The 20,197-nt window shown below is 37.9% G+C and overlaps 1 protein-coding gene across 2 annotated transcripts in view; it reads right to left on the bottom strand.

Annotated features, from left to right (window-relative positions):
- Window positions 1–20,197, bottom strand: part of MED25 (mediator complex subunit 25) — a 117,428-nt gene that overhangs the window by 37,486 nt on the left and 59,745 nt on the right. For both annotated transcript variants that reach the window (XM_072425514.1, XM_072425515.1), the window contains exons 10-14: window positions 12,701–12,933; window positions 11,145–11,282; window positions 10,970–11,055; window positions 7,611–7,668; window positions 1,688–1,795 (exon numbers count right to left, since the gene is read on the bottom strand). In XM_072425514.1, the coding sequence (XP_072281615.1) occupies window positions 1,688–1,795; window positions 7,611–7,668; window positions 10,970–11,055; window positions 11,145–11,282; window positions 12,701–12,933 (623 nt within the window). The remainder of the gene's footprint in view (window positions 1–1,687; window positions 1,796–7,610; window positions 7,669–10,969; window positions 11,056–11,144; window positions 11,283–12,700; window positions 12,934–20,197) is intronic.

Below are 20,197 nucleotides of genomic sequence, written 5' to 3'. Positions count from 1 at the left end.
CACCTGCACATCTTCACATAACTTTGCAAACATGTTGGGGCGCTCAAACACTGGGCTGGCCTTCCTTTTCTGGGGGACCCCACAACTCCCTCTAGTTACATTAACCCAACCCCCTACATGTTCATCCTGATCAGCCTCTCCACCCTCCACATTTAAGTCATTAACTGCCTGCCCAGTGAGAAGGAGACCCCTCTCAAGGTGATCCAGTGATTTCAGTGTTGCAATGAGCTTCTCCAGCTCTCCCAATGAGAGATACCAGAAAGGGGACTTGCTCACATCTGTCACAGCGATATTCACCTAGGAGCTCTTGCTTTATTTGTGCATTCATGTGGCAGACTGTGCACTGAACCAAAATTTCCACCTTGCTACCACTCATTTTCTCAGTTACAATGTTAGTTTTTAGGAGTTATAAAAGCCTACTTACAGTTTGTAGTTACTATAAGGATTTAACTTTTTTTTTTCAAACTCCTGTTTTTTCCAACTCCACTTGATCCATTTTTTTATTACATTTTTAGATGGTGTGTGAAAGCATTTAGAAGAAAGGAAAGGCAATGCAGGATAGAATAGAGAGCATCAGAAATGAGAGGGAAGCTAAGCCAGTGTGGGAAATGCTGGGCTTAGTTTGTGGACAAATAAGGGGAAATTTTTTTTTGGTCACAAAAGTTTTGCATTACCACTGCCACTACCACTGCTGCTCGAAAAACTGCTAGGCCTCAAAACGTCCAGCACTTACTGCCTGTTACCATTCTCAGGTGCCTAGCAGTTGCCAGTAGTCACATAGTAGTAGTGGATCAAAATACACAGCACTGAACAGTTTAGGTATAATACAAAAACATGGAATAACTGGACATACTAACAAGCCAGACATTAGAAAGTTGTAACAAAGTATAGAGGGTAGGTAGAGCACTGACCCAATCATAGGGGTTACTGGATACAACTAGTGTATCTTGTTCCACTCACTTTTTGACCACCCGACTGAAAATTTTCCTGGGGAGAACACTGTAGTACATTTAGTAGTTTAAATACAAAATCTGTTGATCCTTGAATACAGTAACTGCATTTATGTATTTTTTTCATTCCATCAGGCACTATTTTCCATAATTGTTAGTGTTTCTGTCGGCAAAAACTTTCTGTCCTAAAGTGACAAAACTCATGCACTGTACAATTAGCTATAAAAACAGCAGTAGTGTCAACCTAGGACAAGCTGTGAATTAAGTGTACAGGTAATCCCTTCTTTTCATCTTTATAACATAGGGGGGAGATGACCTGTAGTTTACGGAACTAAAAGGGCTAATGATATTCTTTAAAGAAAGGACTGCAAAGTACACAGGACAACACTAGATTTCTTGAAGTACAAGTTTTTGCACATATCAAACCAAAAACTATTTTAAAGGTTATTTACAGTTAATTGCCAAGGTCAACATATACTCCAATAATCTTTAATCTTTCTCAACTTTAAAATTTTCAGGCCACTGGAGCAAATTTAGGCAGTCCACCAATTAAGAATTTAAACAATTCATACTATTACTTGCTTGGCATTTGCTTTAACTACTGTAGACTCCCACTTCACTGTGGGGATGTGTGCATTTTAAAATCCTGAATTTTATCACCAAACTGTGCTCAAGAAAATAATGCAAACAAAAACTTAACAATATTGCAACATACTGTATACAGAACAGTAACTTACAAAGCCACTGCCCATGATGCGATAGAGACCCTTGAGTGACTCCAGATCCTTATTAGTGAAGTGGAACTGAACCATTCGAGAATTCCTGAATAACGGTCCCAAGGTAGTCTGAAGATATAAAAATAATTAAATAATACATAAATCTATACATCTTTTAGTGTATACAGGCAATATCTTATACCAATAGGAAAACACAGTAAGATTCATCTTCTGGAGCCCCCGTTATCCCTCCCCTCTATCCCAAACACAGCTCTGCTCCCTGAATTAATACATAAAAGCATCATTTTCTGCAGTTTTTTTTAAATGTTGTTCCTAAAGAGACTCTAGCTTTCTGGAGGTAGGAACAAGAAAAATATTGGATAATGGATAGTTTAACTTCACAATATAAAAGACCAGCAGACCATGAATCTTAAATTATATGTTCAGCTATTCAATTTCTAGTTGCTGCTGCTTTCAAAAATGTTTTGGATGGCAGAATAAATCAAGTCAACGTCAGCAGTTTACTGGGGAGCACAGTAGGTCATTTAAAACATGCCTTGGCCATATGGTGAGCCATATGCCCTGGCCACTATGAAGCAAAAGGATTGTAATCTTCTAGAAGGCTTATCCTTCTATACAGAGACATAGTTCTCCCCAGACCACTTCTGGTGGGCAGAGCGCCTGGCTGCTGTGCCTCCCCCGCCTGGCTCTCATGCACAGCTCTAATTATCTGAATGGACAACAGGGAGACTGCTCCGTTCTCAGCGCGTATCCGTTCAGAGGATTCTAGCTGATAAGAGCCGGGTGGGGGAGAACAGCACAGCTAGAATAAGATTGGGACACAGGCTATCCCTCTCCCATTCCCTAGCTCTGTGGCTTCTATGAGAAAAAAAAGCTGCCTGTAAAATGTATTCAATCCCCGATGGGCGTAATTATTGACATCATCAGCAGCACTGTTAGCTGTGTGTGAACGCTGTATGTCAAATTCAGCAGCCTTACATTTCACTGTGTACAAACTTTCACATCTCCTAAACGGTTAGTCATAATGACTTAAAATTTTCAGGGTTAGCAGAAACCACAATTTCTGCCCAGCAAGTTATAAGAATTTCATGACACGGGGATCATAATTTTAAAAACTTGTGAAAATACATATTAGGAGAGCTGTTTCAAAAGCAAGTGTGCATAGGAGTCCTGAATTGAAAATGCAAATTGAGGCCCCCGGGGCCACTTACATAGTAGGAAGCACTGGGGTGGAGCCCCTAAATTGATACCTACCTGTCACAAACCTTTAGCTGTCATACTATGTTACCCTGTCTGCTTCTGCTCTTTGAACCCCAATTTTTCTAGAATGGTGGAGTGTTCAAAACTGAAAAGGTTGGTGCAGGGGGGGACACCTCTGGCGAACTCCTCCTTCCCATTAAAAGTTCATTACTATGGCATCATCAGAACATCAGAAAAACTCCACCATCAAAACGCACTGCCCTGTTACACATTACTGCCCACTTCTAACACTTGAACCCAAATTAGGATAACACCCCCTAAAATGTCATCACTATGGCAATATTAGAACATAAACTCTGCCCATCAAAACAAAATAGGGGTTCAGGTACTGGTAGGGTACAGTCATATGTAACAGGGCAGCATGTTGTGATGGGTGGAGTTTATGCTGCAATGATGCCATGAGGATGAAAGTTTGTGGGGTGTTAGCCAAAAGTGTCTCCCATTTGCACCTATATTTTTGTTTACCTGCACTGCTCCTTTCTTGAAAAGTTAGGGTTCAAGGTAAGGAAGGGGACAGTAACAGGGCAAGTGCGTTTTGATGGGCAGCTGATTTTTATGTTCCAATGTTGTCATGCTAATGAAATTTTAGGGGGGGTATACTTGCACCTACATTTTCAGTTTCCTATACCTGCTTATTCCAGAGAATTGAGGTTCAAAAAACCAGATGCAGAAAGGGTAGTATAGTGTTGCAGTTATAGTTTTGTAAAAGGTAGGTATAACTTTAGGGCCCCACCTCAATTCCCTGAAACTCATTACGACCAATAGGTTAGGTTTGAAGGTGAGTTTTAGGCTGCAGAATATGAAAAGCAGCTTCAACACACACAGCTTTCACGCTGTGCTGCTGATTATGTCACTGTACACTCACACACACATTCAGGTGAACAAATGTCACAATTTTTATTTTTTTATGGGCAGTGATGAGAGAGGGACAACGACTCTCCTGGCCCCATCTTGCTATCACATGCATGATGCTCTTAAAGAAACACCACATTTGACAAAAAAAAAAAAAAAAAAAAAAAAAAAAAAAAAAAAAAATAGAAAAATGAATACATTTTCATTTTTGTGTTACATATCCCAGGTGGCTGTGGGCTGCTCCTTCTGTGCATGTCGGACATCAGGAATCTATCAGGGGCTTTTCTATAATGTAAAAAAAAGTGCTCAACCTGACGCATGTGCAGTAAATTGCCAGGCATTAGAACGTTGGAACACAGTATAGGGGACAGGAAGAACACACACTACATTTTTAGGAAGAACACAGAGTCAGGTTTAATGGTAGCTAGTAAACTCATGTAACCCCCAATTTTTGTGAGTAGACCTTACTATATTGTTTTTCTTTTCTTGAGTTCAGGAGGAGTACAGCATTGTGATATTACTGGGGTATGCTGTCACATTCAGAAATATTTGGACAACTGCCAGTTAAAAAAAAACCCATGCCTCAGATATATATATATATATATATATATATATATATATATATATATATATCATTGAATGTTTGGGCTAACTGTGAAAAAAGAGTCACAACAGATGCCAGAGAGCATTACAGGGACCTGTGTCAAGTAAAAAGAAGCAATAGATCCTGACTAATCTTACTATATTTAGGTGTGAAAAACAATCCAATTTAAATTTTCAGAAAGTGGGCAAGCAAAATGCAGCATGAAGTCCTGATTAAAAAGAAAAATATTCAGGACGCTATCTAGAGACAAAGCCACATAGAATGTAATCGCTTGGCCTTGTGGATGTGCAGGTTACAGCTGCTATCTCTGACAATGAAGACTAAAAATGCTATATTATCGAATAGAATCTTGGAAGAAATTGCACCCAGAAAGAATCCTGAAACACCAATAGGACCAGATTGAGATGCCAGGAAGCCAAAGGATACAAATAAACTTTAAAAATAGTTTGCATCTGAGAGTGACACCACTCTCATAGATAGAGGAGGAGTAAATAGAGGAGTAAATTGCCCTGACCGCCAGTATGTTGAGTGAATTATTAGAATAGTAGATATGACTTCTCCTGTGCTAAGCAAACCTGCAATAATTGGTTGCCAATTATTTTTTATCCATCATCCATTTTTTATCTAGCTGGAGGGGTTAGCTTTTTGATGAGGATCTTCCAGTGAAGAAAGAATGATCAATTCTGAAGCCTCTCCAAAAGGTTCTCTTTGGGCTAAGGCATCATGAGAATCCTACTAAAAAAATTAGGCACCTATCTCATTTTGCCAGAGTGTTCTATTTCTGGAACTCTGGTGTACAACTAAGCAAATGGAAACCCCTTAAAGAGGATTTAATTAGCTCCAGTATTCACATGAACCAGAGAGAGGAGGAGATAATGCAAGCTTGAAGGAGGGAGATTTGTAGTTCAAAACATATCTTGTAGGGAAGAAGAAACATATTTGGATATCTAGTGTCCAGAAGCATTCTCATGTATTTTAAGTGCTTTGATGGACCCAAACAGTGATAATTCACAATCCAACCAAAATTCCAAACACCTGTATAGTGAACTACAGCTCCCTACAGAATGAGACCTAATGGCAAGAAAGCAAATTGAAATGGAAATACTACATACTTTAGGTTAATCTAGTACTTGTTAAAGAATCTAGGTGAACGTTCTTAGAACTGTGAGTAGGCTAAATTGAAAAAGTTACAAATTTGACTGAAAAATGCAAAAAGTGCTACTGATGGAGGAAGACCATGACACAGAGACAACCAACTTTAATGTCTGAAGTGGCAAAAAACTTTTCCTGCCTTCTTCAGGGATGAAACTACAGATAAGATTAACCCCATGGAATATCAAAGTTAAATGGGGTGAAATGTGAACCCTGACTCTTTTAGTGCGTGTGTGTGTTAGTTAAACATTTAATTTATTCACAGAAGATACATTCCCTTTTCAATTTCTTTTTTTCAAAGTACTACTTTATTCAAAGTACTACTTTAGACAGGTTGCCATTGTCTTCTTGAGGCTAAAGTATTTGTACAAGAAAGCTCTCTTGGCCAAAGTGTTTAACTGAAAACCAGTTGTGTTCAAAGGAAGGCTTAAACTCAGAATCAAGAGTGCAGAGGAGTCAGGAGGGACCAAATGTATTTACCATAGTGTCATCTAAGACTGACAACAATTTCAAGTGCGGCTGATACCTAGGCTAGAATAACTTCCAGTAAAATTGTTATTTGTAGTGAGTACATGCAACATAATTATTGGGCTGGAAAGTCAGAATGATCATCTCTTTTCACCTTAAAAAAAAGACAGGTGGAGCTTGATAGTTAAATATGATAACATAAAACATCTATACATGTTCACTGCAGTAACAACTCAGTGTTCTCCCCAGAATTTTTTTTCAGCCGGGTGGTAGGAAGCTGTAGCCGGGTGGTAAAAAATGGGGTCTGGCAAAACACAGCAAATTTAGTGCTCCCAGTTGTTTATGCCATGGGTATCCAGCAACCTCTTATTGTTTCAGTGTTCTACCTTCTCCCAATTATTTGTTACAACTTAATGCCTGCCCTGTTAGTATATCAAATATTTCTATTCTATGTATTTTGCCACAACTGTCCTATGCAGTGTATTGCGACCCAACTTACTAGTGTTCTAAGTTTTAAGAGTGTAATCCTAGTAAAACTAGTGTAATAGTATAATGAATGTGGTGTAACAAGTTAGGCTTAGCTCATATTAGCAGCAAAAAACATCTACCTTCTGGCAACTGCTAGGCACCTAGGATTGATAACAGGCGGTAAGTGCTGGGCTTTTTCAGAGCTAGAAGTTTTTTAAGAACTTTTTTCACAGAGCTGTGAGGATGCAGAATGACATGCAGATTTCTCACACAGCTCTAGCAGTGGATACATTTCACAGGCAGCTTTTTTTTTAAATAGAAATCCGAGCTCGTGCTATGAGATGGGGGCGGGACTGCCTGTGTCTCCTTCACATGAAGGCTGAACTGTGTGCTCACCTCTCATTGGCAGCAGCAATCCTCTGAATTGATGACACAGAGCACAGATGGCACAGAGAAGCCTCACTGAGATCTGTGCGGAGGATGAGAGCTGCCGAGGAGAGCTGGGTGGGGTATTCAAAGCAGCCGGGCAGAGCAACCGGCTAAAACCCTCTGGGGAGAACTATGCAACTGGAGGCTATTCCTGAGACCTCACAGAACAAACAAAGTTCAAACAGGTAAGCAGAACCCTACCGTCTCATTACATTAATATCAGACTGCAATGCAGATTCTAAGAAAGGTGTTTGGAGCAATTAGGTGTGCCAGCTCCCTGTACCAGTGGTCTGCTATGGCCACTAAAAAGTGTGGCCTTTTAGAGAAGAGTTAAGCCAACCCAGCCTGTGCTGAATAGAGTGTGGCACTCACATTCAGTCTACTTCTTGACCGAGGGTGCTTTGAAAAGTGCTCTCTAGAATAAAACAGAAGACAAGATGTTTTTCTATCGTTATGAAGTAGATATTTTTTTTCGATTAAGTATCAACTACTTTTTTTTTTTTTAAACTTGTACAAAGGGAAATAAATGGGTTGCCGGTGCTGACTAGCTGAAAATACAGGAAGTCTGGCTGTAACACGGTCTGTATTCGTCTGTCATTTGCAACTCCTATTTAATGTACAACGCTGCATAATATGTTGGTGCTATATAGATCCTGTTTATTATTATTAATAATAATAATAATAACTTACCAGCAATTGTTGTGGAATCAGCTGCATTATTAACTTTTGAGGCCACTGATCGGTTTTCCTGCCAAGAGAAACATTTTTTTTATATTTATTACCATCATGAAAAACTTCTTAAATATTCCTTTGCATCTGCTGTCTTACATTTTCATAGAACATAGGGTGACCTTAACTAAAGCTATACCTAAACCCTTTACCATTGCAGGCATTAAATGGAAAGCCAACTGATTATTGGTCAACAATAAACTTACCCTACACCATTAAACACAGTCTTCTGTTATTTAATATTACTTGAGAGCTGTGGGTTAACCACCTGAGCGTTACACTGATGTCTAGATTTCTGTTCCAAACGCGTTACAGGTTTTCATGAAATTTTTTTTTTTAAATTGTAGACCTGTAACTTACAGAAATATGTCCGAAATATATATATAATACAATTATATATATATTATATAAGGATTTCTTTGTATTGCACTCAATACAGCTTTTTTGTATTGAGTTAAATACAAAGGAACTCAATACAAAATTTTGAATTTCCCGCCCCGCCTCCCTCCCGCGCCGACGCAGGCAGCGACGTCACCGGGAAACCCCGGTGATTGTCACTGCACTCGCCGGCTGAACACTCGCGGCTTCCTCTTCTAAGCTGGCTGGCTTTCTCTTCTAAGCCGGCCGAAGCCGGCCGGTTTAGAAGAGGAAGCCGGCCGGCTTTTTCTTCTAAGAGGACACCCGACGCTGGAGGACGACGCTGGAACACGGACCCGACGCTGGATGAGCACAGCGGGACCAGGTAAGTGGGTTTTTAATATAGACGAAAAAGTACGGGGTTATCCATCGTTGCAAATATTTTTTGCACGAAAAAGTACGGGGTTAGCGGTTGGGAGGTTAAGCATGTATCAAATAAATATTTAGGTTTAGGAAACTTGTTACTTCTCACTCCCCCCTACCGTTTCCTTATAACCCATTTTATGTAACATTTTAATTTAAAGTCGCATGCCACTGTATCTCTGCTTTCAGTAGGCTGGCAGATTCTAAGTCATGTATGCTCATTGGTTTTAGACTATTTCTTTTTTTTTTTTAATTTTAAAATCTTGAAATTTTATTTTAACTCAAGTGTCATGAGGTTACCGTAGCCTACACTGTTATGTCGATATGGGTGTGTCTTATTAAAACTTAATTTTGTTTCTCTTTCTAACAAAATTAAAATTAATTAACATCAAGAAGCATCACAAAGCCTGTTTGCTAAAACATTTACCACAGCCCTGAAAAATATAATAAATAAAATTTATAAGAAAAAAATAAAAAATAAGTAGGCACCTTACAAAGCCTAGAGATTGTAGTTTGATGGTGAAAAACTCAGCATATACTTACTGACCTCTTCAAGTTTACTGTCACCAGGAGTGGTGGATAGATATTTCAAATTGCATATGTTTTCATGGTGGATCCAGTGGGAAATCGCAACCAATGATGCTACAAGTTTACATGAACAGGAAATCTTTTCTGGATTCCGACATTGCATTTAGATAAGCTGTTTAAATTTTAACCACATCAAAAGAATGCAACTTCACTTTCTTTGGATGGACCAGACAGAGCAAAGATAACATGATGTCCTTATTTTAATTGAATGTGAAGACTACCTTTGGTAGAAATTAGGGTCTCAAGCATAGGACAACATTTCCCTGATGAAGGACTAAGAATGAAGGCTTGTGTATGATAATGCTGCAAAGTCAGAGACCCCATATACCAATGAAATGGCAACTAGGAAAACTATATTCTTTGTTAGTGTTGGTACCAGGAAAAAAAATACTTGAAAAATGTTTTTGTTAAACCAAAGGTCAGGACCAACAAAGGTAGCAGAGGAGCATGCAATTCATGATGGTTTATATGATTAGCAATATGAGGCCATCAAAGAAGGATTTCCAAAAAAAGGATCACTTGGGACAGTAAAGCAACTTAAAAGTCAACTACTCCAGGAAGGGAAGCTTTAAACATTACACTTCTACAACATCATATTACAACATTGATGCTAAAATGTCTGGTGGAATACTGCCCCTTTATCTTAGCTGGGCACTGCTAAACCAATTAATCTCTCCCTACTGTACTTTCTTAACTTTTGCTCAGAAATCTAACCAGGGATCTGGAGTCTTGGCAGTGATTTCTTGGTTTGGCAGGATGTCTGTTTTCAAAATGAACACTCTTCCAAAATTGTATATATTTTCCAAACAATACCCAGCTAATATGTTCTTTCAGAATTTCTCTCAATTAAATTTGTCAGGCGGGGTTCCCGTCCGGGACTTAACTACACTTCCCTATGTACTCCTAAACATACTTAGGGAATAGGTCTGCCAAACTTTGATTTATAATACAAGGCCTCTGTACTGGCCAGGATTGTTAATCGGCATCATGACCACAGAGTTTAAATTCTCTACATTGGCTGAGCATGAATAATCTTCCTTAGACCTGAAAGCATCTTCCCTGACCAAAGCTACGTTTAAAGTTCCCTCTAGGGATGTCCTCACCTATTTTTAGAAGGTACGCTAAGTAGTTTTGACCTCAAGCCAGACAGTTTGTAGACTAGTGTCTCGAGACTAGTGTCTTGTAGACTAGAGGTCTGTGTTGGGTTAGTACAGTTATATTTAATATCAATAATGTCTCACCAACAATAATGCTTTACCAGAATATAATGGTATATGTATACATTTTATGAAGTTATCCTAAAGGAATACAGCTCATCCTTTAACGGGCATCCTTATAGGGAAATGCTGGTCAAAGGATGATCATTGGTCAGTACTGGTCAAGCAGTGGTCATTGTTTCAGTTCCTGGGTAGTTTAAAACACAATGCCACACCTAATTGAGTAGTCTCAACTAGAAGGTATTTGATGCAAGATGTTTTGTTTTTGATCATCTGCCAAGTCATAAAAATCGAGGGACAACTTGGCTGAATGCAACTCACTTCCATAGCTAAGTATTTTTGTTGTATCTAAGTCTTTGTTATTGCATTATTTTATCAATCAGTCTTTATTAATAAATAGTATAATCTTTAATTTAACTTGCAAGTCTTTGTGTTCTCTCTTTGTACACTTCAAATTTAACCCATAAATATTTAGATAAACGGTCACAAATTATATCTGTGACATAACAGTCTGTTTTCCTCTCTAGCATCCTGCCCAGGTGCCACTATAGACCTGTTGAATGTGTCACCTAGTTCCCTCCCACCCAGTTTCTTTTCCTGTTGTCTTGTATATTGTTACATGAATACAGCTGTATTTTTACCAGTCATTCAGACCACATGTGTGTACCCAACCCCTCACCCCCTTACATGGAGATGTTTTTTTAGTAATGTTCAAATAGCAATTATATTACTTACAAATTTTCTCCAGGGTTGACATACACTTGGCAAGGAAGAGAGCGCGTCAGCTTGGCATTGGTATCTACAGAAGCTGGCTTAGGTTTCTAAATGGGAATTGAAAAAGAACTTGAAAAATAACTTAAAAAGAAATAGAACTGTTGTTTTGCTACTACAGATTTTTTTTTTAACTTACCTCCTGCCACTCCAGAACTCCACTCCAGGCAAGCATTTTGTTAGCAACAGATTGTTGTGTGGCAGGCAACTGGGGGGCTCCAATCTGCGGAGTAGAAGGCTGTTGGGCTGGTACCCCACCTGGTCCTCCTGCACCAGGCTGATAGAAGCACATAGAAATTATTTAAAGGTGTACTATACTTTTATCATAATTAATGTTAAGTTATTTTAATGATAAGCACACAAAAGCAATTACTTACTATTTAGCCAAGTTTTTTATTGAGCTTCTATCTTCCAAATTTGTTACAAACAATACACTGAGAAGCTACTGAGTCACTGATTTGAGCAGCATATAAGTATGTCAACTATATAGATGTCTCGGGGGACACATGCATGATCATGTGACCATGACTGACAACCAAATTTTGTGGTATGTTGTGTGACATAATGTATGCCAAACATTCCTACTGGGGAATGTATGGGAATGAAGTTGAGGATTATATTTTAGTAGCCTATCATTTCTATTCAAGTTAAGGGTACTTTTTCTTTTGGTAAATACCTTTTTTCTTTTTATTATTAAACAATACTATGTCATGAGTTATAATTGAAAGTGTGTGGGATATTTGTTATCAAAGGATTTGGGGAAAATTAGTTTACTTACAACCCCCATGATATTGCATTATATTTAGCAATATTGGTATCATTTTAATTTGGGTGACAGTAGTGAAATATTTGTAAATCTTAGCATATCAATAAAGTTATTAGTGTGAAAGAATGGAGGACTGCATAAATCCCTGTCACAAGGTCACCATTGCAATGCTCTATGGAAAGGGGAGGGGGAGAATGATGGAGTGGCACCCTGCTGCGCGCGCTCCCCCTTCACTTCCATTAAAATTGTTCGTCATCCATCGCCCGTGGATCCGCCAGGACGGTCGTTCAAACAATGGACGCTGTACCCACGCACGATTCTCGTCCGATATCCGCTCTGAGCCGACTATCAGACAAGAACCATTGCAAGTGTGTATGTAGCCTAATTCTTTATATTTATCTATGGACATGGGGCAGCCATTTTTGATCCTTATTTGACTACTGAAAACAATAGAATCTGCAACAATGATTGGTAATAGATAATATGATCCTAGTTCCCTTTGCAGGGAGCTATAAAAACAGCAGTTTTTTTCCCACAATTTTGACAATATTATGGTGTATTTTGATCAAAATTTTAAAATACTTGGGTAATGCTGCCATGTGTTTACTTGGTAATTAGAAAGTATGTATTTTAAGAACAGATCTACTTTATTATGGCGTATTTATTAGATGCATCCATGTACATATACATATACCATGTACAGATTATGTTAGCATTTGTTATTTTGTTTACTCACTTTTAATATTAAACAAAAATAAAAATATGTTCATACAATGAGAATGACAGACATTTTCAAAAATGTTTTAGGTAACTTGCTACAAGAAATCACTTGAATGAAGCAGAATTCACATTCTGTAAAAGATAAAATGTGTTCCAAAGAAAAACTAAAAAATGAACAATTCAAAACTTTAAGCAAATGTTACCAATACCATTTGTTGTGGAACAGTCTGCTGCTGAGCTGGCTGTTGTGGCAACTGTCCTTGAGCTGGACCAGGTCCTGTGGTTACTGTGGATACCAGGCTGGGCTGAGAAGATGGTGTTAATAAAGAAGCTGTAGCAGCTACCATCTTAGAAGCTTGTCCTTGGGGCATAGCTGAATTGGGTGGCTGGTTAAATGATGGTCCAACAGCTGGAGCAGGCTGCATACCACCTAGGCCAGAAACTAGTAAAGCAAACAAAAAATTATTTGAGAATTTTGGATAGAAATCTCAGTGTATGCATGTAAATGTAATATATATTTATATTCAGAATCAAAATTCATAGGGTAAAAAAGGAACGATTATCTTTCCTCCAGGTATCATACATGGATGCCAACTGCATAACTATACATGCAAAGAACAAAGCCAAAGGAGAATAAACGGGTTTTTTTTTTTTAGGCAAACTTGTGTGTATTCAAACAAGAACAATTCAGTATACAATTAAACAGTCAAATAGTTGGGTCATTCCCAATAAACATTCATGGGAAATAAGGCCACTTATCTATATAGAGGTTCCCTAATCAATAAAAAGTAAAAAGATAAAATCTCCCTTCTCGACGAATTTCGCCTATCTGCTACCTCAGTTGTGTACTGTACACGTAAGCATAATAAACATAATAAAGGTCTTAGAAAAGACGTAATGCAAAAAAGATTTACGTGAAACAGAAAATGCTTTACATAGTAGCAACACATATGATATAGCATAAACATGATGGCAATGGACTACTTCTATAGGTAATATTCAGACATCAAAGCAAATACATGAATAAAAAATATTGATAGATAAATCAAAAAAAGGTTTTATGTGTGGTGTTTTCAATGTAAAACAACAATAAAAAGAAGGGCATGACTATTAGGTATAATGAAAACAGGATATGTATATGTATAGAAAAGGAAGAACAACCATATGAGAGAGAATTTAAGGACAGACTTATCACGTATGCAGGTCCCCGAGAATCCCGCGCATATGCAATGGCACCTTTAGAACGCTGTTTCCATGCCCTTTAGGGTGGAACCAGCCATTTGCAGCCTCCTTCTGTCATTTTCACCGCACCACTTGGCCTGCCAACTGGGCACAGTTGGCACATCCTTTACTGCTTCACTCCAGGTAAGGATTGCTCCTCTAGAACTTAATATTTTGTTACCTCATTCTTTGCCGCTTATCTTACTTTTTTACATTATCAGCCTAAGATATTGTTTATGCCCCATTTATTTAGTTATTGACTCATCATCTACTTACATAAAAGTACTATCTATCATTGTTTAAACACCTGTATGACTTAACCTCCCTAGCGGTAATCCCGAGTGTGGATTTTACATGAAAAAAGCGGTACCCCCGAGTCACACTCGGGGTAACTTTAAGAGCCCCCCTTACCTTTGCCCCGCACTCCAGCGGCGATCGGATGGTCCTGCTGTGAAGCCGGAACGCCGGTCCATCGGGGGGCGTGGCCGGGCGGGAAATTTTAATACCACCCGGGTCCCGGCCACGCCGCAGCTCGCATCAGCATTGAGATGCGAAGCACAATGCAGGACTTCTGCATTGTGCTTCACATCTCACTGCAGATGCCAGCAGCAATAGCAGATTCCGGGGGTGGTCACAATGTAATCTGCTTTTAAATGGTTTTTACAGTGCAAAAACACCACACAACATGAAATAAAAAAAAGTACATTATTAATTTTATTTTAAGATTACATAGTTGTCTATTTCATTATTTTTTTAAATTATTATTTATAATTATGTACTATATTATAATTTATGATTATAATATAATAAATAAATATAATTATCATACCTGGGAGTTAATCTTAAGAATTACAGGCCCACAATATAAACAAAAAATTCTAGGCAAAAAAAAATAGGATCACTTTTTGCATCAAAAAACTGACAGAATTAGTACGTTAGGGGGGTTAAGCATCCTTGTGATTGCAACCCTTTACATGTTTACTATTTTTACTATAATTTGTTCCTGCAATTTATTTGATTAGCTGAATTGTTTTTTTTACCATTAGATGAGCAAAACTTTGCTTCTATTAATGTATATATCTACAGTTTTCTATTTTGATCACCACTAATATTTACCCTCCATTCTACAGAATTTTATAGGGGAGCATTTGTGCACATTTTCCCCCGCAAGATCCCTTTTAAATAAAATTAATACATTTTTTGTGGCATTAATAAATACATTAATAAATACTAGTTCATTACAGTTACTTCCCTCTATTTATCTCGTCATGGTTACATTCCTTAACACTTAAGGATATTTTTAATGTCTACATTTAAGACCCTCTAAATGGGTTTATTAGCCCTAATATTAAGCTTTACATTCTCTCTCATATGCATATTATCCTTCCTTTTCTACACATAAACATACCCCAGTCTCATTATACCTAATGGCCGTGCCCTTCCTTGTATTGTTGTTTTACACGGAAAACACCACACATAAGACCTTATTTCTATTTATCAATTTTTTTTTTCATGTATTCGCTTTGATATACAGTTAGGGCCATAAATATTTGGACAGAGACAACTTTTTTCTAATTTTGGTTCTGTACATTACCACAAATAATTTTAAATGAAACAACTCAGATTCAGTTGAACTGCAGACTTCCAGCTTTAATTACACAATTACTTCATTTTAGGGGCTCAAAAGTAATTGAACAATTGACTCAAAGGCTATTTCATGGGCTGGTGTGGGCAATTCCTTCATTATGTCATTATCAATTAAGCAGATAAAAAGCCTGGCGTTCACTGGGGGGGGGGAGCTCCACTGCATGGAGAGCTCCTTTAACCGCAGACAACATGCGGTTAAAGGAGCTCTCCATGCAGGTGAAAAATTGCTACAATATTATGAGTGGCAAAATCTACAGTTTAAATATAAGGAGAGATTAGCTAAACTAAATCTATTTTCCCTTGAAAAGGGATGTTTGAGGGGGGATATGATCATCCTGTATAAATATATAAATGGTCCATATAGACATCTGGAGGAAAAGAAGCTTAATCTTAGGATAAGAAAGAGATTCTTCACTGTAAGGTCTGTGAAAACGTGAAAAGGCTCCCTCAGGAAGTAGTTTCAAGCTTTAAGAAAAAGGTAGATGCTTTTCTAGAAGCAATCCACTGGATAATAAAGTTTTAAGGAAAAGATAACCGACTGTTGATCCAGGGAACATCCGATTGATTCATGGAATCAGGAAGGATTTTTTTTTTCCTGTTGGACCAATGGAACCAGTGTTTTTTTGCCTTCCTTTAGATAAACTATATCAGGGATATATTTATTTCCCTTAGTGGTTGAACATGATGGACTTATGTATTTTTGTAAACATTTATATTGTTTGCGTGGCAGTGACTAGCGTTAACGTGTCGCACCCCAAACTCCCTGAGACCCAACAAGGTGCCCGGGGCTCGTATTTGTAGACCCTCTCACATTTAATCAAGTCACTAGTATATGGTTTGATCAGAACTCAACATTGCTTGCCATATTTGTGTAGGAACTAAATACCCGGACCTAGTTCTCCCAAAATGTTAAAGGGCTTATTAGCCTAGAAAAGTGTCGTAATTTTAAGAGACATTAAGAAAGCTGGACCCCCTATAATGCGCTCCAAGAGAGTACCAAAACTAAAGGTGTAATTATTTTGTGGAGTAAAAATTCAGGTTTTCGTACTACTAAAACATTAATTGACCCAGAAGGCATATACATATTTTTATTGGGCCAAATTGAAAGAAAGTTAGTCATGTTGGCAAAGTGTAGCTGCCAAATATTGGACAATTGACTTTCTTTCAAATGGTTTTACCAACTCCAGGAATACCAAAGGGTATAGTGGTCCTCGGAGGTGATTTGAACATACCAATAAATCCAGTGTTAGATACTACTAATGGAAAGACCTCTGTTCCTTACAAGATACTTAAAAAAAATGAAGGAAGGAATTGGTGGTTGTGTGGCGAAGTCCTAAAAGAAACTATACTTTTTTCGGTAGTACATAAAAAATACTCAAGGATTGATTAGTTTTTCAACACAATCTGATTTGTTCAGGGTTGACAATGCAGACATTGGCACAAGAGTACATTCGGACTATGCTACGATCACTTTCACTATGTCACGGTTTCAGACAGCATGGCTGGAGTTGGAGGCTGAACCCAATTTTGCTTACTGACGCAAAAACAAAAGATATTGAAAGCAAATAAACCACCTATTTTGGTAGGAATTCTTCGGGAGACACACATCCCATGATTAGGTGGGAAGCACATAAATATGTAATAAGAGGAGAACTCATCAGAATAAGATCTCAAAAGAAAGGAGAATTTTATTGGAGAAAATAGCTAACCTAGAAACAATACATAAGCAGTCCTGTCTAATACACGCAGAAAAATATTTACAACAGGCTAGACTAGATCCACAATGAGGAAAGAAATAAAAGCGGTAAATTTTAAGCCAGGGCTCTTAGGAATCTAAAAGCCTCCCCACATATATATAAGCTAATGTGTAATGGACAAACTACACACATAGCTAGAAACATGGCTACTTGTTTATATGAATGCTAGAAACATGGCTACTTGTTTATATAAATATTATACAGAACTTTAACCACCTGAGCGTTACACTGAGGTCTAGATTTCTGTACCAAAAGTGATCCACTGTTTTTCATGAAATTTTTTTTTAAATTGTAGACCTGTAACTTACAGAAATATGTCCGAACAGGGGTTCTAGTAGATATTATGAATATAAAAAATGTATTTACTTTTATTTTTTTGTATTGGATTGGATACCGGAGTTTGTATTCAATCCAATACAAAATGAGCGTTTGAATTTACCAATTATGTACTTTGTATTAATTTTATATTATTTTGTATTGGATTGGATACGCAAGTTTGTATCCAATCAAATACAAAATAAAAATTTGAATTTCCAAGTTATTTACTTTTTTTTTATTTTTTGTATTGGATTGGATACGCAAGTTTGTATCCAATCAAATACAAAATATAAATTTGAATTTCCAAGTTATTTACTTTTATTTTATTTTTTTTTATTTTTTGTATTGGATTGGATACAGGAGTTTGTATTCAATCCAATACAAAATGACAGTTTGAATTTACCAATTACAAACTTTGTATTTATTTGAATTATTTTGTATTGGATTCAATACAGGAGTTTGTATTGAATCCAATACAAAATGAATGAATGAGTTTCTATTTGAATTTCCCGCACACGCGCCGACGTCATCACGCACGCAGGGAGAAGCCGTCCGGTTTTTTTTCTCCGCCGGACGGCTTCTCCCTTCAGAGATCATCCAGCGCTGGACGAACACGGACGTGGACCTTCAGCGGGACCAGGTAAGATGCCGGCCGGTATCTTGTGTTCAGCCGGCCGGGCGGCGGAACGCAAGATGCCGGGCAGCGGAACACAAGATACCGGCCGGCATCTTACCGGTCCCGCTGGCACCCGACGCTGGAGATCGACGGACGACGATGGACGGAGGACGACGCTGGAATGGGAAAACGACGCTGGAATCCTTACCTCCATGGTCCCGCTGGATGTGCACAGCGGGACCATGGAGGTAAGGATGTGACAAAATTACGGGGTTAACCATCCTAGCCATTTTTTTTTGCCCGTACGAAGGTCGGGCATACCGGCTAGGTGGTTAAAATCTATTAGATTAGACAATAGTAGCATACAGAGGGATAAAAAAGTTACCTACCCTCTCAGAAAAAGAAGTGGAAAAATTTGAACAACCATTTACAGCACAAGAATTACAATTGGGCATATCCCAAATGAAAACAGGAAAAAGCCCAGGTCCAGAGGGTTCACAACCCTCTACTACAAAACATACATGGCTATTTTGGTCCCACATATTTTGAAAACAATAAATAGTCTGTTAGAGGGCCAGTCAATCTCTGAGTTTTGGACAAAAGCACACTACTGTACTGCCAAAACCAGGGAAAGACACGATATAGTGCCAACTGCAGACCAATTTTCTTGTAAAACATGGATATTAAACGCCTAGTGAAAATGCTTAGTAACCAAATCATGACTTCTTTGTTCAGGGTGAATGCATTAGAGCAAGTAGGTTTTATGACAGGAATGAGACAATACCACCAGGGCCATCAACATATTACATTGGTAACAGGCAAGGAAAGTGGAAGGAATGTTCCTATCAACAGATGCTGAGAGGCTTTTGATACGGTGGCCTGGGACTGCATGTTTGAGACACTTCAATATGTAGTTTTTAGTAGGCATATGATTTCCTGGTTCCATCGTTGTACCATCTACCTACAACTAAAGTTAAAATCAATTGAATATACTCAAAATAGACAAAAGAATAATAAACAATGGCACTAGAAAAGACTGTCCATTGTCACCTCTACTTGTTTATACTGGCTTTGGAGCCTTTTATTAGAACAACCAATTTAAACCAGGATATTAAGGGATGCATAAAATAGGCAAGAAGGAATACAAAACAGCGACTTATGCAGATGACCTGTTGTTTTTTATTACCCAACCTAATTTTTTATTACCAAATCTGCTCCAGGAATTGGATGAGTTTAGGGAAATCTCCAATTTTAAAATAAAAATTACAATAAATCAGCTGCCTTAAATGTGTCACTACAACAACAGATGGTCCAGTCTTTGCAACAAACTTTCGCTTTTTTTTTTTTTGAAAACTTAGGTATGCAAATTCCCAAACAAGTAACAGATTTCTATGATTTAACCATGTGCTTTTTTTAAAAAAATAATCAGGGATGATCTGCAGAGATGGAAAGGAAAAAAAAAATTCTTGGTTTGGCAGGACAGTCATCTTTAAAAGGAACACTCTATCAAGATTGGTATACATTTCTAGAACAATACCAGTTATGGTCCCAACTAATTTTTTAAAGAAATTACAAGCAATCCTGACATTTTTTTTCTGGCGGTGCCACCCACCAAGAATAAGCTATGCAATTGCTACTAAAGCTAAAACTGAAGGAGGTCTGGATTTCATGATTTATATCGATATTATCAAGAGATTTGTTTGGCAAACGTTCTAGACTGGAATGGTCATTCCCACTGTAAGGACTGGGTGAACTTAGAAGGAACTTTTAGTGTGGCCATTTTAAGGTTGACGCCTTGGTTAGAGCATAGTAGTCTTCCCTTGTTGCTCAAAAAACATACCACTATAAGCAACACACTTACACTTTTTAAAAATAATCAGGAAGAGAGGAATAGCCTCTTCTCCAGGATTGCTGACATCACTGTTCAGGAATTAGGAATTTCCCTGTTAGACAGTACATTTTTGGAGGGTTGGATACTGCAAACTCCACCAAAGATATCTGATTTTTACAAATCTGGGAACATAATTGGATAGAGCCAATTTGAATTTATAAACATTACCTAAATCTTCCATAATATCTTCTTTAAGAATTTTGTAATATTCCGCTGTCAGCCCATCTGGGCCAGGGGTTTAACCATTTACCAAATT

The sequence above is a fragment of the Pyxicephalus adspersus genome, chromosome 11, assembly GCF_032062135.1.
Source record: "Pyxicephalus adspersus chromosome 11, UCB_Pads_2.0, whole genome shotgun sequence".
NCBI classification, from domain to species: Eukaryota; Metazoa; Chordata; class Amphibia; order Anura; family Pyxicephalidae; genus Pyxicephalus; species Pyxicephalus adspersus.
Note: the sequence above shows the minus strand (reverse complement) of the source record. Positions and strands in the feature narration are given on the sequence as shown.